The sequence below is a fragment of the Platalea leucorodia genome (genome assembly GCF_965183815.1).
Source record: "Platalea leucorodia genome assembly, chromosome: 6".
NCBI classification, from domain to species: domain Eukaryota; kingdom Metazoa; phylum Chordata; class Aves; order Pelecaniformes; family Threskiornithidae; genus Platalea; species Platalea leucorodia.
This window is the reverse complement of record NC_138828.1, coordinates 31,592,687-31,607,699: the sequence shown is the minus strand read 5'-3', so window position 1 is coordinate 31,607,699 and position 15,013 is coordinate 31,592,687. Positions and strand designations below refer to the sequence as shown.

General features: G+C 40.3%; 1 protein-coding gene across 1 annotated transcript in view; it reads right to left on the bottom strand.

Annotated features, from left to right (window-relative positions):
* The window catches only part of PPP3CA (protein phosphatase 3 catalytic subunit alpha), a 204,331-nt gene that overhangs the window by 24,794 nt on the left and 164,524 nt on the right, over positions 1-15,013 (bottom strand). The window contains exons 7-8 of the mRNA XM_082315613.1: positions 10,942-11,019; positions 8,982-9,076 (exon numbers count right to left, since the gene is read on the bottom strand). Coding sequence (XP_082171739.1) covers positions 8,982-9,076; positions 10,942-11,019 — 173 coding nt within the window. The remainder of the gene's footprint in view (positions 1-8,981; positions 9,077-10,941; positions 11,020-15,013) is intronic.

Genomic DNA, 15,013 nt, shown 5'->3' with positions numbered 1-15,013 from the left:
GGGGGAAAGGCTGAATGTGGCTTGGGTAGAGAGGGCAGAGAGTGTAGGCGGGAGAGAAAGGAACAATATCAGTTTGGTTAGGGAGGAGCAAAGGAATCATGTTGAAAATGTGGCAGACGAAATAAAATGAACTCTACAATAAGCCTAGATAACTGCCCTTATCAAAACTCATTTTCCAAAGCATGAAGTTTGCCCAGCACTATGCTAACACTACATTCCACACCAAATCCAGACTTTCATGCACTTTTAAAAATTTTTATAGCAATAAATGGCTATTAGGATGCCGTAGATTACTCAAACCTCAGGCCATTCATTGAGACTGTCTGGAAGAACAAAGAATGGGGATGGGTTCAGCAGCTGTTTGTATCACAGGTCTGTTTGTTGGCTTTAAAAGAACGTATTGAGGGAGAGCTTTCAACAATATGGTCTTTCAATAAAAATCATCCAGTGCTGGATTTCTGTTGTTCACTTTATGGGCCAACTGCCTCGGAAACAGTAAAACTAAATCTCATCCCTTTCTTCTGCTTTTTTCTTTTTTTTTTTTTTTTTTTTGTCTTTTCTGTCTTCTTGCAAAGACACATGTAATGTAAAATCTTAATAATGCAGTTGAAGACTCAACCAGGTAACAGCATCTCTAACTTAATTAGGGTATACTTTAATTTACAGAATCTGTTTCCTGAAATTCAGTAATTTCTAAATTGCACAGGCACAGACTACATGTGCTGTTGGATGTGAACAGAGCCATTTATGAAATAGAAGACCAAGTATTTCTTTGCTCATGGAGTAAAAGGTAATTTTGAGATGACCATCTGAAACCAAAGGGACTCATAACTATCCTAAACACAAAGATATAAAAGTTTTTAAACAATACAGTTACAGGAGACTGCCGAAAGGATCTTTAATCAACGTGGGACTAAGACAGCCAACCCAAGCTGAAGCTTCCATCCACTGTAAAAGGTGCTGGCACTTTACATTTTTATTACCGGAAAAATAAGGGTGGGGTTTCAGTTTTTAAAAGACAGCTCAGTGAGCTTTGCATTAAGTTTACTGGTCATCTCACTGCTAGCATCTAGATGTAGCTCTGAATGCAGTCGCTGCTCAGATGTTTACTGTCACGCAGACAGCACTGACTTCACTACGCCCTGCTGGTCATCGCCTGATCTTGTAGCAGTTCTAGTTCTGTAGCTGTAAAGGAGCTGTCATCAAATACTTTTTACGCTAGAGGCAATATACTGCACATACTGGAAGACATGTATGTAACTTTACATAGATCATCTTCAATTTGCCTTTTTAAGCTAGGAATTAAGCCATCCTGATGAGATCTATTAACCTGTGACCTTCAGAATGGTCCTCCTGAGCTTTAGTCAGAGAAAAATGAATCGAGCAACACACACGAGAATGCCTTCATAAATGATGAAACAGCACGAATCAAAAGTATGTCAGAAATATACCATGACAAAGACACATAGAGAAGGAGGTATATCATACTTTGTTTTCCCCTTTCCTCCAGCCTTCCCACCTGTGGCTCCCCAGAGAGGAACATAGGTCCAGGGGCTGGTTATCACTTAACAGCCAGCGATGAAGTTGCATGACTGCAATATGGCACAGCACTGTAGGAAATGCAGTGTATCGCAACGTTGGCTGACGGGGGTGAACAATTTCTTCTGATCATTCATCTCCCTCCATTGACTAAAGCGTGTGTCAATCAGACAAGGAACTTTTTTTGATGTGCTAGACTGTTGCTTCCCACAAAAATTTAATAGGTTGCTAAACGTCTTCCATTTTGTGGCCGATGACAGAGTCCAGAGTGACCTGGGAGTTTCTGACGCCTACTCACTGACAGACACAGAAAACGGCTCGCTAACATTTACGTGAACTTTTGCCAGGCAGGCACCCTCCATTTAAATAAACCACATTTGACTCTTCCCCATCCTAGTCTGACAGTTGGCAGCCATTCTGCTGCTCAGTAAAATAAAAATGGCTTAATACTGCTATTAGCAAAGATGAGAAAACTAGTGTCGATGCTCTTAATATTTCCATCACTTTTTGGCTGAAACTACATATGGCAGATTGAAACTCATTCTCCTTCTATTACAGTGACACAACTGCATAATAAAAATAAATAGTTTGTGGCTTTACAGCAAAAATGAGTGAAAACCACACAAAAAGGACCACTTAATGGTTGTGAAGATTCATTTAGAAGGACTAAAACTTCAAATTCATCATCTTAGTGGACTGAGGTAGTTCCCCTTCCCACTATTTCTTCAGTTTATCCATTAAGTCTATTTCTAAATTCCGTGAAAGTTGAATAAATCATTTTTACAAGGAACTTTTAAAAATGGCCTCTATAAAAGCCTGAACCATAAGCAGAACAGTTGGAAAACATCAAATTAAATATAAATAGGTTTAGGGTTTTTTGGGGTTTTTGTTTGTTTGTTTTTTGTTTTTTTTAAGATAATTTATTTTGAGATTACTGTAAAAAAAATCTTCACATCACCTTATTATATACCTGAATATCTTACAAAAGCAAGTTCCGATAACAGTATTTTAAAAACTATTCTCCTCTGTAAATGACATGTACAGCTCCCCCACGAATGACTTCAAAAGCCACTTGAAGAAAAATAACACTATACAGTAGAGCAGGGTAATAACAGAGACAGTAGTCTTCTAAAATAACCCTACTCTTAAAAGAATAAAGTAGGGTAGTTACCAGTATTACAAATACTTTTCTGAATTTTTAATTTAAAATCTTACATTTACAAGCACGATATACACAAAATATTTTTATTACATAACTAATGAAGATTACATTTAACATTAAACAAACTGGCTCTTCTTATGATTGTGCAGTTCTGACTACTGTTTAGTAGTCAGAAGAAGAAAACTTCACCTGGATCAAGAAGAAAATGCTTCTTAAATAATAGCAGGGGTTTCCCCGAGTTATTCTGGCCCCTTGCTTTCTTTCAGTCATAGCTCTTTTTTTCCCCCCTCTGTTGGCTCAGAGAAGGTTTGGGGGTTTCACCTCTGCTTCATTTCTTAGTCCACAGTAACTTGATGCCTAAGTAACTACAGGAGACCCCAGCTGCCCTGAAAGAGCAGGAATCATTTGAAGGTTATGTGACTACAGGCCACGCAGTCGCTGATGGAGGAGACAGAAGAAAGTGGGATGGGTTCCTTTGGTTATGAAACCATTCCCATGGTTATGATAACTGAGGAAAACCTGACTCTCTCCAACATTTACTTATTATTCCAGGCTGCAACCTCTATACTTTTCTTTCCAAACCTATACTCAGACAGATGCTAGCAGACCAAGCCACCAGCCACAGTTTTATCGTGTGTAATCACCAACGAGAGCAAGAATCTTATTTTATTATTCTTAACAGCCACACACATTTTAACCTAATTTTGGTACTCACTGTTGTAAATGAGTTTTAGAAGCTAATGTTTTGTAAAGTGAAGATGTGCAGATATCCCAAATGACATTATACTTCTTTCCAATGTTAGTAAACTGAGATATCGGATGCTGAAATCACATTAGAGTGAAATGAAACACTAATGCAGCAGGCAAAGGGCATTCGTACTGTTTAGCTTTAAGCATTTAACACGGGTACCTAAGGCTGGAAATATGGGTGGTGAAAAATGTGCAGGTAAGAAACATCCTTCCTTCAGCTAGGAATAGAGATTGCTTTTCTAATCTTCTCAGGGTCAAATATAAGCACCTAGTGCCATCTAAGACACCCTGGGGTATCTCCTTGGTCTCCCTTAGTTAAAGATGAGCCTGGATCGCCCCTGTCTCCTGTGTCATACCTGTCAGATCTGAGTGGATGTCTCAGACCCCTCTGGCATCTCAAATGGCCCTTTAAAAGCCTGTATGTTGGGAGGTGGATCAAGGCCTTAAGCAACGTGAACAACATTTAACTGTATGACTGATAGCTCAGAATTACCCAAAGACATTACATATCCTGCTTCAAGATCTGCTGAATCATTTTTCAGTATAAATTAATTGATAACATTTCCATCAGAGGAAAAAAATGAACACGATAGAAATAGCACCCCAGAACGAACTACATGTTTTTAGATGTAGTTTTTTAGATGTTTTTAGATTTTTTTAAACCACCTCAAAATAATTTTAGCAAACAAATAAACTAATTTTCTTGTAATTTTTTTTCAGAACACTCATCCTGCATTTAGAAAATAAATGCAGTGAAAGGTCTCTCAAATTCTTCATACCTAAGAAAGAATTTCAATTTCTGATTTAATGCCAAATTAACTTCAGCATTAACTGTGCAACTGGGAACACTGCCTTCTCCTCCAGCAGAGTTGCTAAGTAACCACAGCGTTTTCTGCCCAAGACAGGTCAGGGATAAGAGTTAGTAAAATGCTTAAGGAGTTTAAACGTTATCAAAGGAAAAAATGATTTACTATACAAGGTAATGATGTAAATAATCCAGTACAGAAGCAGGGCTAATGGCAGTTGGGAAAAATCTTCCCTCACAGAATTCTGAAGATTTTTATTTTACATGTGCAATTGCATCTTCCAAAGAAACAGCACAATAGCGTTCAAGATTTTATCAATAGACTGCAAAAATCACTTCTGGCAAACTTCTCTGTGTTGCCAGTGAGATGGCCTAGATACCCTGACAGCTCCTCTTTAAAAGCTTTTGTTTCCATGACAAGGCCTCATCACAACAGCAGAGACAAAGCACTAAAGAAAACTGATAGGGCAAACAGGAGGTTATGTCGTTTTTCTTTCTCCCAAAGTGCTATTACTTCTCAAAGATCATCCCTGTCTTCCAGGTATGTTAGTCTGCCTTTTTCCAATATGAAAATAATTTTCCTGTTAGATCCATTTGGATCAGGTACATTTCTTAACATGTACCTATGGTATAGCACATGCTGATACTTTATACATGCTTCGTTGACATTTTACTTATCTGATACATTAAAAAGTATACGGATGTACAGCTGGTTTTGATTTTACTAGTATCCCAAACTCCCCTGCATACTTTCTTTGTTTCTTTCCTTCATCATCTGCTTTTCCGTTCAGGAACACCACGTGTACATTACAGCACGTTGGAAGAGACATCACGTTATTTTTTTCGATAGCTTTGGATTCTCTGGTGATTATCTCACCACTATGAAACCTAATCTTTTAAAAGTCTTCACAGGATAATAGCCTGTCTTTAGACAGCTAGTTAAAATTGTTCACTCAGCCAAAAAGCAGGCACTTACTGAAGTGACAGCCAGACACTAAAATATGAAGCATTGCCAATGATTTACAAATAAATTGCCTGCCTCTGTAGAACTTCTGTAGAATCTTTCACTTGATTTTTTTTTTTTTTGTTGTGGCACAAACGGCATTACAGCAAGCCCTAATTAAGGCATTAAGAAATACTAAATCCGGGAATGAAAGTTTAGACACAGTACAAGGCCAGCAGATCATACAATGCAGTATTTTTTGGCACCTTCTTATTCTGTTGCTATAGAGAATTTCTCCTGGTGATGGGCACTGTTGAATTCAGGGGTAAACCTGTACACAACTTTCTCTGAGTTTCTTGATCAGTACAGCCATCCTCCGAGGCCCTGAAGTCACAGGTAACTATCACAATCCAATTAACATTTATCTTCTTGCATGAGGAGTTTTGATCCTCTCCAGAAGGAGTAGAGTCTTAGAAAATCATCAATGCACTGGTATTTCTTGTAACAAGTTTTAATAATAATCTTAAAGTATCTTTTTCTTTATGCCTTTTAATAATATAAATGAGAGCAGAAATGCTTGAGAAAGCTATGAAGACACTGAACAGAAGCTCAGAAGTTGCCAAAAAACATAGGTATAAATTCCTCCCCTTTGCCAATGCTCTCCATTATAATGAATATGGAAGGCATTAATAACAATAATGAAGAAGGATAGTCCTGGAAAGAGGAGGGACCCTAGGCTCCCCATATCTAGGCAGTTTCAGAGTCTCTGAATCACTCCCTGAAAGCGTATCTCTCTGTCTCCATTAACTACACAGGGAACCCCTGACAGGAGCCTCCTAATTGAAAAACCTATCTTTGGCACCCGAAGCTGTGCATGTGTGTGGGCTGGGGTTGCGACAGGACCAGCAGCCACGTGACAGATGAATTACACATGCAGCCTTCACGAGGCAGTGGCCAGTAACCAAAAGGATACAGAAAATTCCCTTTGGTGCCAGAATCCAGCAGAGCAAAGCCAAAAGAGATTCCCATGGTGGGTCAGTACTGTGAGACAGCCCGTGCAGAGGGTCCACAGCAGCATTTTTAACAGCAGATATGCTGAACATGGTCTTGTTTGGGTAGCTTATCTTCAGCTACTCCTGGCGAACCTCCTTTTGCTCTGGGAATGTTGCCTCCCTTCTGCTCTTTGAGGACATACCTGATCCCAGTGGCTGATTCAGCAGGGACTGAATAAGCCCTTGGATAAAGTTGGCAACCAAGCCCACTCCTTCTGAAGTGCTTTGAAGAAGTACAAGAAATTACATCTGCATTAATGGGTATAAGAACTATCAACCTGGGGCAGAAAACGAGCATTCCTAGTCCCCTGCAGCTTTTTAAAAAATGCATTTATCTTAAACAACACTGCATTTAAAAATGACCCATTCATGTCAGTGGGAGAGGGAGCCTTTCAGGAATTTATTTAGGGTGACTTTATTAGCTAAGTGACAACCAGAAGAATACTAAGAATGCATCCTAGAGAGTGACTCCTTTTCCAAGGACTGACAGTAACCAAAACCCCAAATGATCTGTAAAAATCAATCAGGTTCTGCACCAGTGCACGATGAGTCAGCTAGAGCAACTCTCCTGCAGCACCTCTGGATGGAAAAGCCTTCCTTCGCCTCCTGAAATCAGTCAGTCAGAAGCTCTGTGTTCTTAGTTAATTCATCTGCTGCAAATCAAGGAAGCCAACAAGTAGCCGCGTTTTGGACTGATTGAGGATCATGGTGTTTTTCTTTCTTGAAGAGGGGAGCAAGCACCCAAACGCTTTCCAGATGAAGATGCATGAGCAATGCAGCATGAAAAACTACGCATGATGTACTTTAAATGCCAAGAGCCACTGCAATCAGTCACATGAAATAATGCTTCAAAACTTCTAATGAGAGAAAAGGAGGAAGTTAAACGCAACAGAAATTCATTACAAAGCTGCTAAAGGTCAGCCTCTAAATTTACAAGTCATACATTAAAGCGTGGCGCACCGGTGCTGATCTCGCACCACTGCTGATTTGCCTGAGCTCGCTCGGAGCAGATATCTCCAGGGGCGCACCCAAACCTCAGCTGTGACCGCAGGTAACCAGCGCCTCTCAGCAGTTGGCCTACGGACTTTCACCAGAAAAGGCTTTCCACCAGTTTTAAGATCTGCCTGCCACAGCGGAGCATCCTGGAACAAGGGAAACGACCCTCTCTTCCAAAACGGAGATAACGGAGAGGCACTTCTTTTCACCACCCAAACTCTGTGGTTTCAAATTCAAGATTTTGAATATTATGAACCATTACTTTACATTTAACATTTGCCTTCATGACAAAAATCTCGCATTGTTCACCCATTGCCTTCATGTGCACAGAACTGCCTCCATGCATTAAGAAACAAAAAGCGAACACTTTCTGTCACCTTACTTGTACAGACCCGTCATCGGTCTGCCTTCTACCCAAAGCAGCCGGCCCAGAGAGTAAACACACTTTTCCACCAACAGCAACGATGCTGCCAAGAAAATGAACACATTCCTTGTTTCACCCTGCACTTTTTGAGTTGCTAGCAGAGTCCCTATATTATTTACTTTTACAAAAGTATCTACTGACAGCTCTGCTTGCATGGTTTTTGCAGAATGCTGTTATTAATTTTTCCACAAGTTAACACAGATACTAGAGAACACTGAAGTGTATGAACCCCATTATCTAACAGTGAAGTGTTTCCTTCCCTTGCATACAGCTCATGGCATAACAGCTTTTAGGTTGTAAGTTTTATATTCTAACAACGATGCCTGAAGAAGCTTTCTTTTGCAAGTTTAAAAAAAAAAAAATTAAAATTGCTTACTTCCTTTGCACACAAGCATCCAAATTAAAAATGTCTCTTCTCAAGACAGATTGATCTCTTTGCAATGGAGCTACTTTCAAGAATATCATGGAGAAAAAAAATTATTTTGTTTTGCTCACAGAGGAATACAAATAGCTTTAGCTTTACTGGGAACAGGAGAAAGTAAACATTACTGTTCATTTCAAGATATAGGAGGACAGGTTTATTAGAATGCTTTATTTTTAGAAACATTATTTTTTTTTTCCAGTTCATTAGAGGAGATTTCAGGGAATGCAATAAACTAATAAACTCAGAGAAGATGCAAACACTTGTAGTTGGTGGAGTCTTTATAGAGTGACCAGTGACTGCTTATTTGTGCAGTAACCTTTTTTTCTGGCTAATGATATTTCATTTCCTACATAATAGTTTTCAAGTGATTAAAAAAACAAAAACATAAAGGAACCCAGACAATATCTATCCCATGCTTTATCCACTGATGATCTGTCAAAGTTTGTTAGCTGGCTAGAGGGTTTGCATATACAAACTCCATTAATTTTATTGGAAAGGAGCAAAGGGACAAATAATTAATTATAAGGAACACTGGGCTTGGAATATCTCACCCACAGTATTTCTTAATATACTTCTCTTAGTAAATAGAGCTGTTTTCAGTTTTGCTTCCTGTGTAACATTTACTTAATAACTTGCAGTCAAAATACTGAAATATCCTACAGCATATTAGAATCTACAGTTATGTTCAGAGGCATACATCTGCCTGTGATAAATTTAATTAGATTTGTATTATGTAATAAATGGAATGGGCATGAACTAATAAATAGAGGAAGAAAATGGGCATGAACTGATAAATAGAGAAAGGAGTGAAAAAGAAAACCAGTGTAATATATCTGAGTAAAGAGAAGTACAGTCTACTCTATGTTAACAGGAATTAAATGCTTACCTTTGTTATTGTATACATCTAGATAGTTTGGTGCTGAAAAAATTGTGATTAGTGAAGGGAAGCCTGTTGTTTGGCTTTTCCTGTACATACGATACCTAAAAGGAAAGCAAAGATACTAATTAATGCCCAATATTGTATATATATTTGTCACTGACCAAATATAGTGCAAAACACCCTAGTACATTACTGCACCAGCTGTTAACAAATGCTAAGACAGAAAAACATGCATATGTGCTTTTTAAAGCCATGGAAAAAAATATTTCCTGCAGGCTTATTCATTATATCCACTTGGGATGGCCAGGGATCCACACCACGCTCGAAAGCTGTGTCTCCGTCTGAAATTTAGTGAGACAGAGGTGGGTTTTGTTATGAATTCACCCAGTGCCCATCCCTGGAGCCAGGTGGCCTCTATGCGCCTGCACCCCAGCACGTTCCCAGACTTTCCCTCCGTGGGACTGCGGGTGAAGGCAAGCACCAGCACGTGCCTTGGAGATGCATGGTGCTGCCTTCAGAAGAGAAGAGCACGTCCTCCATGACCCTCAGCTACCTGCCCTCTCTGGGCATGCAAGTGATGGCAAGGCTAGAGGAGACGGAAAGTATGAGAAGGGGAGGGGAAACTGGGGTTCAATATTTTCAGTGCTGTGTCTAATCTCATCCAGTCTATCAGTCAGTTTATTAATGATGGCATGTTTTCATTACCTAACCTTGCTGCCTTATGAAAAATAAAAGACTTACTGGACCAACATATAATCAATCAAGCATTAAACCTGCAAGTAATTGGAAGCAAACCAACCAAACAGTACTTTTGTCTTACTAAGACACAAGTAACACCAAATACTGCTCTTTAGTCTTCAGCTACAAGAAACTGAAGAATTTGGCAAACATCCACAACAGTTGCACTGAAACCATTGTATAGTTTCAATGCAATCCTTTCTACAAAATTTTATTTTTCACCCTTTATTGGAAAGCAATACAATAAAAATGAAATTTCATTACCCTTGAGTATTTCATGCCAGTTATTTTTGGCAGAGTAATAGCTTGCTTTTAATTGCATTGAGGTTTTTAAGTATGTGATAATTCAAACATTCAGAATAGCTTTTTATATGCACAGTGAGTATCGACCTCATTCCTACAATCTTGCTACTTTATCTTTTATTACTATTCAGGTTGGGTAAAGTTTCTGCCTCCAAATAAACACATTAATAATTTATGCAAGATATGCAAAGCTATTTATTCAGATATCAGTTCTTCATTAAAACCTCACAAGTATGGTAAATTTCAATGAATAGATAATTTTTTATAATTTTTTAAAGAGGCATAAAAGATTCTATCTTTACACTGGCAATAGTTTCATGAGGGAGCCATTGACATTAGCTGGTGCTTGACCTGGATTGTTTTTGCACACAGCGTCTTAATAAACTCCTTAAATTCATTAATGATACACCTGTGTAAAATCATTTTTGGCTATTGAGCTCCACAAGTTTATTTTCTTGATAAAGCATAAAACCAGTAGGCCCAGAAGTTTCAGGTAGGTGCGAAAGACTTAAGAGATTACAGTTCTGGCCTTCATGAGCCAAATCACTTCCCAGGCATCGTGGCAATCAGTGTGTCAGAAGTCTCAGGCACATTTGCAAAACTTCTTTTTCTGAGCTGAATTTGTTTTCCTTCCCACATTTGGCATTCAAATAACTTTTGGTCATTTTATGCCACTTAAAATCGCTAAGGCTAAGTAAGTGGGATATATGAGGATTCATTAAGTCCTGTAACTCAGTAATAATCATGTAAAAGACATTCTAATGCCAGTGTATGTTTTTGTAGCGTTAATAAAAACTGAGAGCTGTTGCAACTTAATTTTAAGTCTTCCTGTTCACTCTCACTCAGTTGTTCTCTCTTTCCTTGCTCTGTTTGACAACGGTAAGCCATTATTCATTATTAGTGCCCCCTCTCCACACATACTTACCCAGCATCCTGGGCTTCATGAGCTCGGAGTATAGATAACAAGTTATTGTGCTGTAGGAATTCACATACAGCAGGGTAACTGTTGGAAGAAAATAATAGCACCTGTTATGGCATTATCAGAAGCACCACATTTAGCTCTAGATGTCAAAAAATGTTTCATCCAACATGCATCATTCATGAAATCAGCCCCTGCTCTGCAGGCAGATTTCAGTAGAGACAACACTAGAGGCAGCACCTTTTTTTCTCCCACCCTATAACTGCGTGGAGAGGAACACTGGAAAGTTGCAATTCATTACAGAACAACAATCACCTTATTGCTTGTCAGAAAGAAAGTAATTTCTTTTATTATACTTTAAGATTCAATGTATTCAGAAAAAGAAAAATGTGATATAATGGTTGCTTGCGACAGAAAACCTCCTCGCCCACTAACTATGGTATGCACAGGCTGCTTATGGACACCAGATAATAAGCTGGTATGTGGAAAGAGAGGGAGAAAGACAGAAAGAAGAAAGCCAAATCAATCTCCAGACTGAAGATGTTTGATCTTCTGAACTTCATCTCCTTGGCAAACAAGAATTATCCTTCCCCTTGGCAACTTAAAATGTAAATTCTGTGACTTCCAAAACCCAAAAGTGTGCCCACCGAATGTATCTTTCCGAGACGTGTTCTACTGTATCGGTGGAAACAAAATCATTAGGTGAAAATGGTGAGAGTTTCTCTATCACATTTTTCACTGTACATGGACAGTGTTGCTTTCAAGGAGAACGGGGGAGCCATTTCGTACAACCTCAGCACCCTGAAACCCATTCTTACTGTTTAAGACACTGAACACATATGAAAAACACATCCAAGAAAAACAAAACAGAGCATAACCTGTATGCAGTTTTGACAGCACAAGTGGGAAACATTGTTAGAGAAAAGCTATTTAAAATTACACCTAAATAAATGTTACAGAACTTAAAATGACTCCATTTTGCTGCTTTCAAAAATAAGTGTTGGTTTTTTTTCTGTAATGACTGTTTTTTTCCTCGCTTTTAAATGGCTGATGATTCTTCATGCCTGTATTCAAGGATAACGAGTACGATGGCCATCTATCACTTCAAGACAGGAAGCAAAACCTCTCTTCTCCTGTTGTTACAATTTAATACAGAACCCAAGAAAGTCAAAACTTCCCGGCTTCCCCTGTCAAAAGCCAACTGTAGCAAGAGTAAAACAGGACAAGGAACATGCATGGGAGAGGGTAAAGGAGAAGTGGTGTTGGAATAAAAATTACTTCACGTCTGGCAAAACCTTACCAGGCCCCTTAAAAACATCTAAGGGGTGGGAAAGAGTCTTTATTCAGATGACACCTAGAGCTCTTCCCTTTTCTCCCTCTTCAGCCCAGTCCTATTTGTTTTGCCTTATCCAGATTTATTTCCCACCCATGAAACCAAGCAATCGTTCAGCTGACTGCTTTATATTTCATGACCTTTCACCATGGTGGGAAGCGGGCACCCTTGCAAGGTAGCAGGTAGCCTCATCCACATCCCTGCAGCCCGGTGACCCCATATCTGAAAGACACTTCTGAATTTAATGTTCCTCACTGGCAGGTACCATGCAGCATGGTATTGGCTCCGTTCTCGCTAGCAGCTTAAAGAAGTTGCATTTCAAACATTAAACCTGGGGAGAAACAAGTGTTGCCACCTCCTGTCACTATCTGAATTTACTTCCAGTACTGGAGGTTGCCTGCACATCAGCAGCAAGACAAGCTGGCCAGGCGCAGAAGTTTGAGCTGTTGCTCTCTCGTGCCCCTCTGTCTGACCGGAGCCTAAACAGCTCCGAGTGCCCTAGCTCCAAAGGCAACGTGGTGGAGAGGCAGGCCTGGCACAGGTGGAGAGCTGGGCTGCCTTCTGAATGCAGCCTGCCTCAGACTGATGTCTGACCTGAGACCGGTACCAGGAGACAGATTTTCCTGGATTTGAGGCCCAGGATGTGACATGTAGATGTTATAATTCCCTCTTCTCATCGCTGGGCAAGTTGGAGAACAACAATCAAAATTGTTGCTAAAAAAAAAAAAAAAAAAAAAATCAAAACTGGTGGCAAAAGGTGTAAACTTCACATAGCATCTCTGAAATGTCACCTGATGGTTGGAGAAAAAGCAAAATAGACCCTGCATTAACATCCTTTCACCATGTTTATTTTCCACTATCGATTCAACTCTCACATAGTTCAGGTAATAGAACAGACGGAAAGGTTTAAAGAAGGAAATGCAAGGTATTGGGGAAGACACTAAGGCATCTCCATGATCACTTCTGTGCTGGTTCTGTTATACAAACTACTTAAGTAAAAACTACTTTTACTTAAGTAAAAGCTGTTGCTAAACATACTGAGCAAGTAAAAACAAAAAGTCTCAACTAAACATTATACAAAAGACTTGCTGTCCCAGCCATGATTTCACAGACCACCTTCAGAGCCCACCTGCAATCACTTAACAGCCCCATCAGTTTATAACTTCATGCATGAAAGAGATGAAAATTCATGAAAAAAGATAATGAAAAATCTATTGCATCATCTTCCTTCAGCGTATCCAAGAGAAATGCTACTGCTTGCTTCCAACCTTCCTGGATATTTTGAAGCTGAAATGTCATTTGCAGCTAGAGGCTACAAATCCAGTAGAAAGGTATATTGCTGTTTTTGGACTTGACCCATCTAGCATTTATTCTCAGTCACAGGTTTAGTATTTGGAATTGTCTAAAAAGATTGCCCGTATAAAATAATTTCAATTCCCAAATTACGTGGGTTATCTTTTTGGCAACTGCAGTGATCTCACATGCTGACAGGCTGCCATTCAAACCACTGGCAAATGAGAACAAATCATAGAATGGTTTGGGTTGGAAAGGACCATCTGGTTCCAACCCCCCTGCCATGGGCAGGGACACCTTCCACTAGACCAGGTTGCTGAAAGCCCCATCCAGCCTGGCCTTGAACACTTCCAGGGATCGGGCAACCACAACTTCTCTGCACTGTTCCAGTGCCTCACCACCCTCAATGAAGAATTTCTTCCATATGTCTAATCTATATCTACCCTCTTTCAGGTTAAAGCCATTACCCCTTGTCCTGTCACTACATGCCCCTGTATAAAGTCCCTCTCCAGCTTTCTTGTAGGCCCCCTTCAGGTACTGGAAGGCTGCTATAAGGTCTCCCTGGAGCCTTCTCTTCTCCAGGCTGAACAAGCCCAGCTCTCCCAGCCTGTCTTCATAGGAGAGGTGCTGCAGCCCTCTGAACATTTTCGTATCCCTCCTCTGGACTCGATCCAACAGGTCCATGTCTGTCTTACGTTGGAGGCCCCAGAGCTGGACGCAGTACTCCAAGTGGGGTATCACCAGCCCAGAGTAGAGGGGGAGAATCACCTCCCTCGACCTGCCGGTCATGCTTCTTTTGATGCAGCCCAGGATACGGTTGGCTTTCCGGGCTGCCAGTGCACGTTGCCAGGTCATGTTGAGCTTCTCATCAACCAACAACCCCAAGTCCTCCTCAGGGCTGCTCTCAATCCATTCTCTGCCCAGCCTGTATTTGAGCTTGGGACCTTGAGGACCTTGCACTTGGCCTTGTTGAACTTCATGAGGTTCTCATGGGCCCATCTCTCAAGGCTGTCAAGGTCCCTCTGGATGGCATCCCCTCCCTCCAGCATGTCAACTGCACCATACATCTTGGTGTCATCAGCAAACTTGCTGAGGGTGCACTCAATCCCACTGTCTGTGTCACCGACAAAGATATTAAACAGCACCGGTCCCAATACCAACCCCTAAGGAACGCCCCTCATCACTGGTCTGCACTTGGACATCGAGCCATTTGATTGCAACTCTTTGAGTGTGAGAATCCAGCCAACTCGTTATCCACAGAGTGGTCCACCCATCAAATCCATGCCTCTCCACTTTAGAGACAAGGATGTCATGCAGGACACTGTCAAATGCTTTGCACAAGTCCAGATAGATGACATCAGTTGCTCTTCCCTTATCCACCAATGCTGTAACCCTGTCGTAGAAGGCCACCAAATTTGTCAAGCATGATTTGCCCTTAGTGAAGCCATGCTG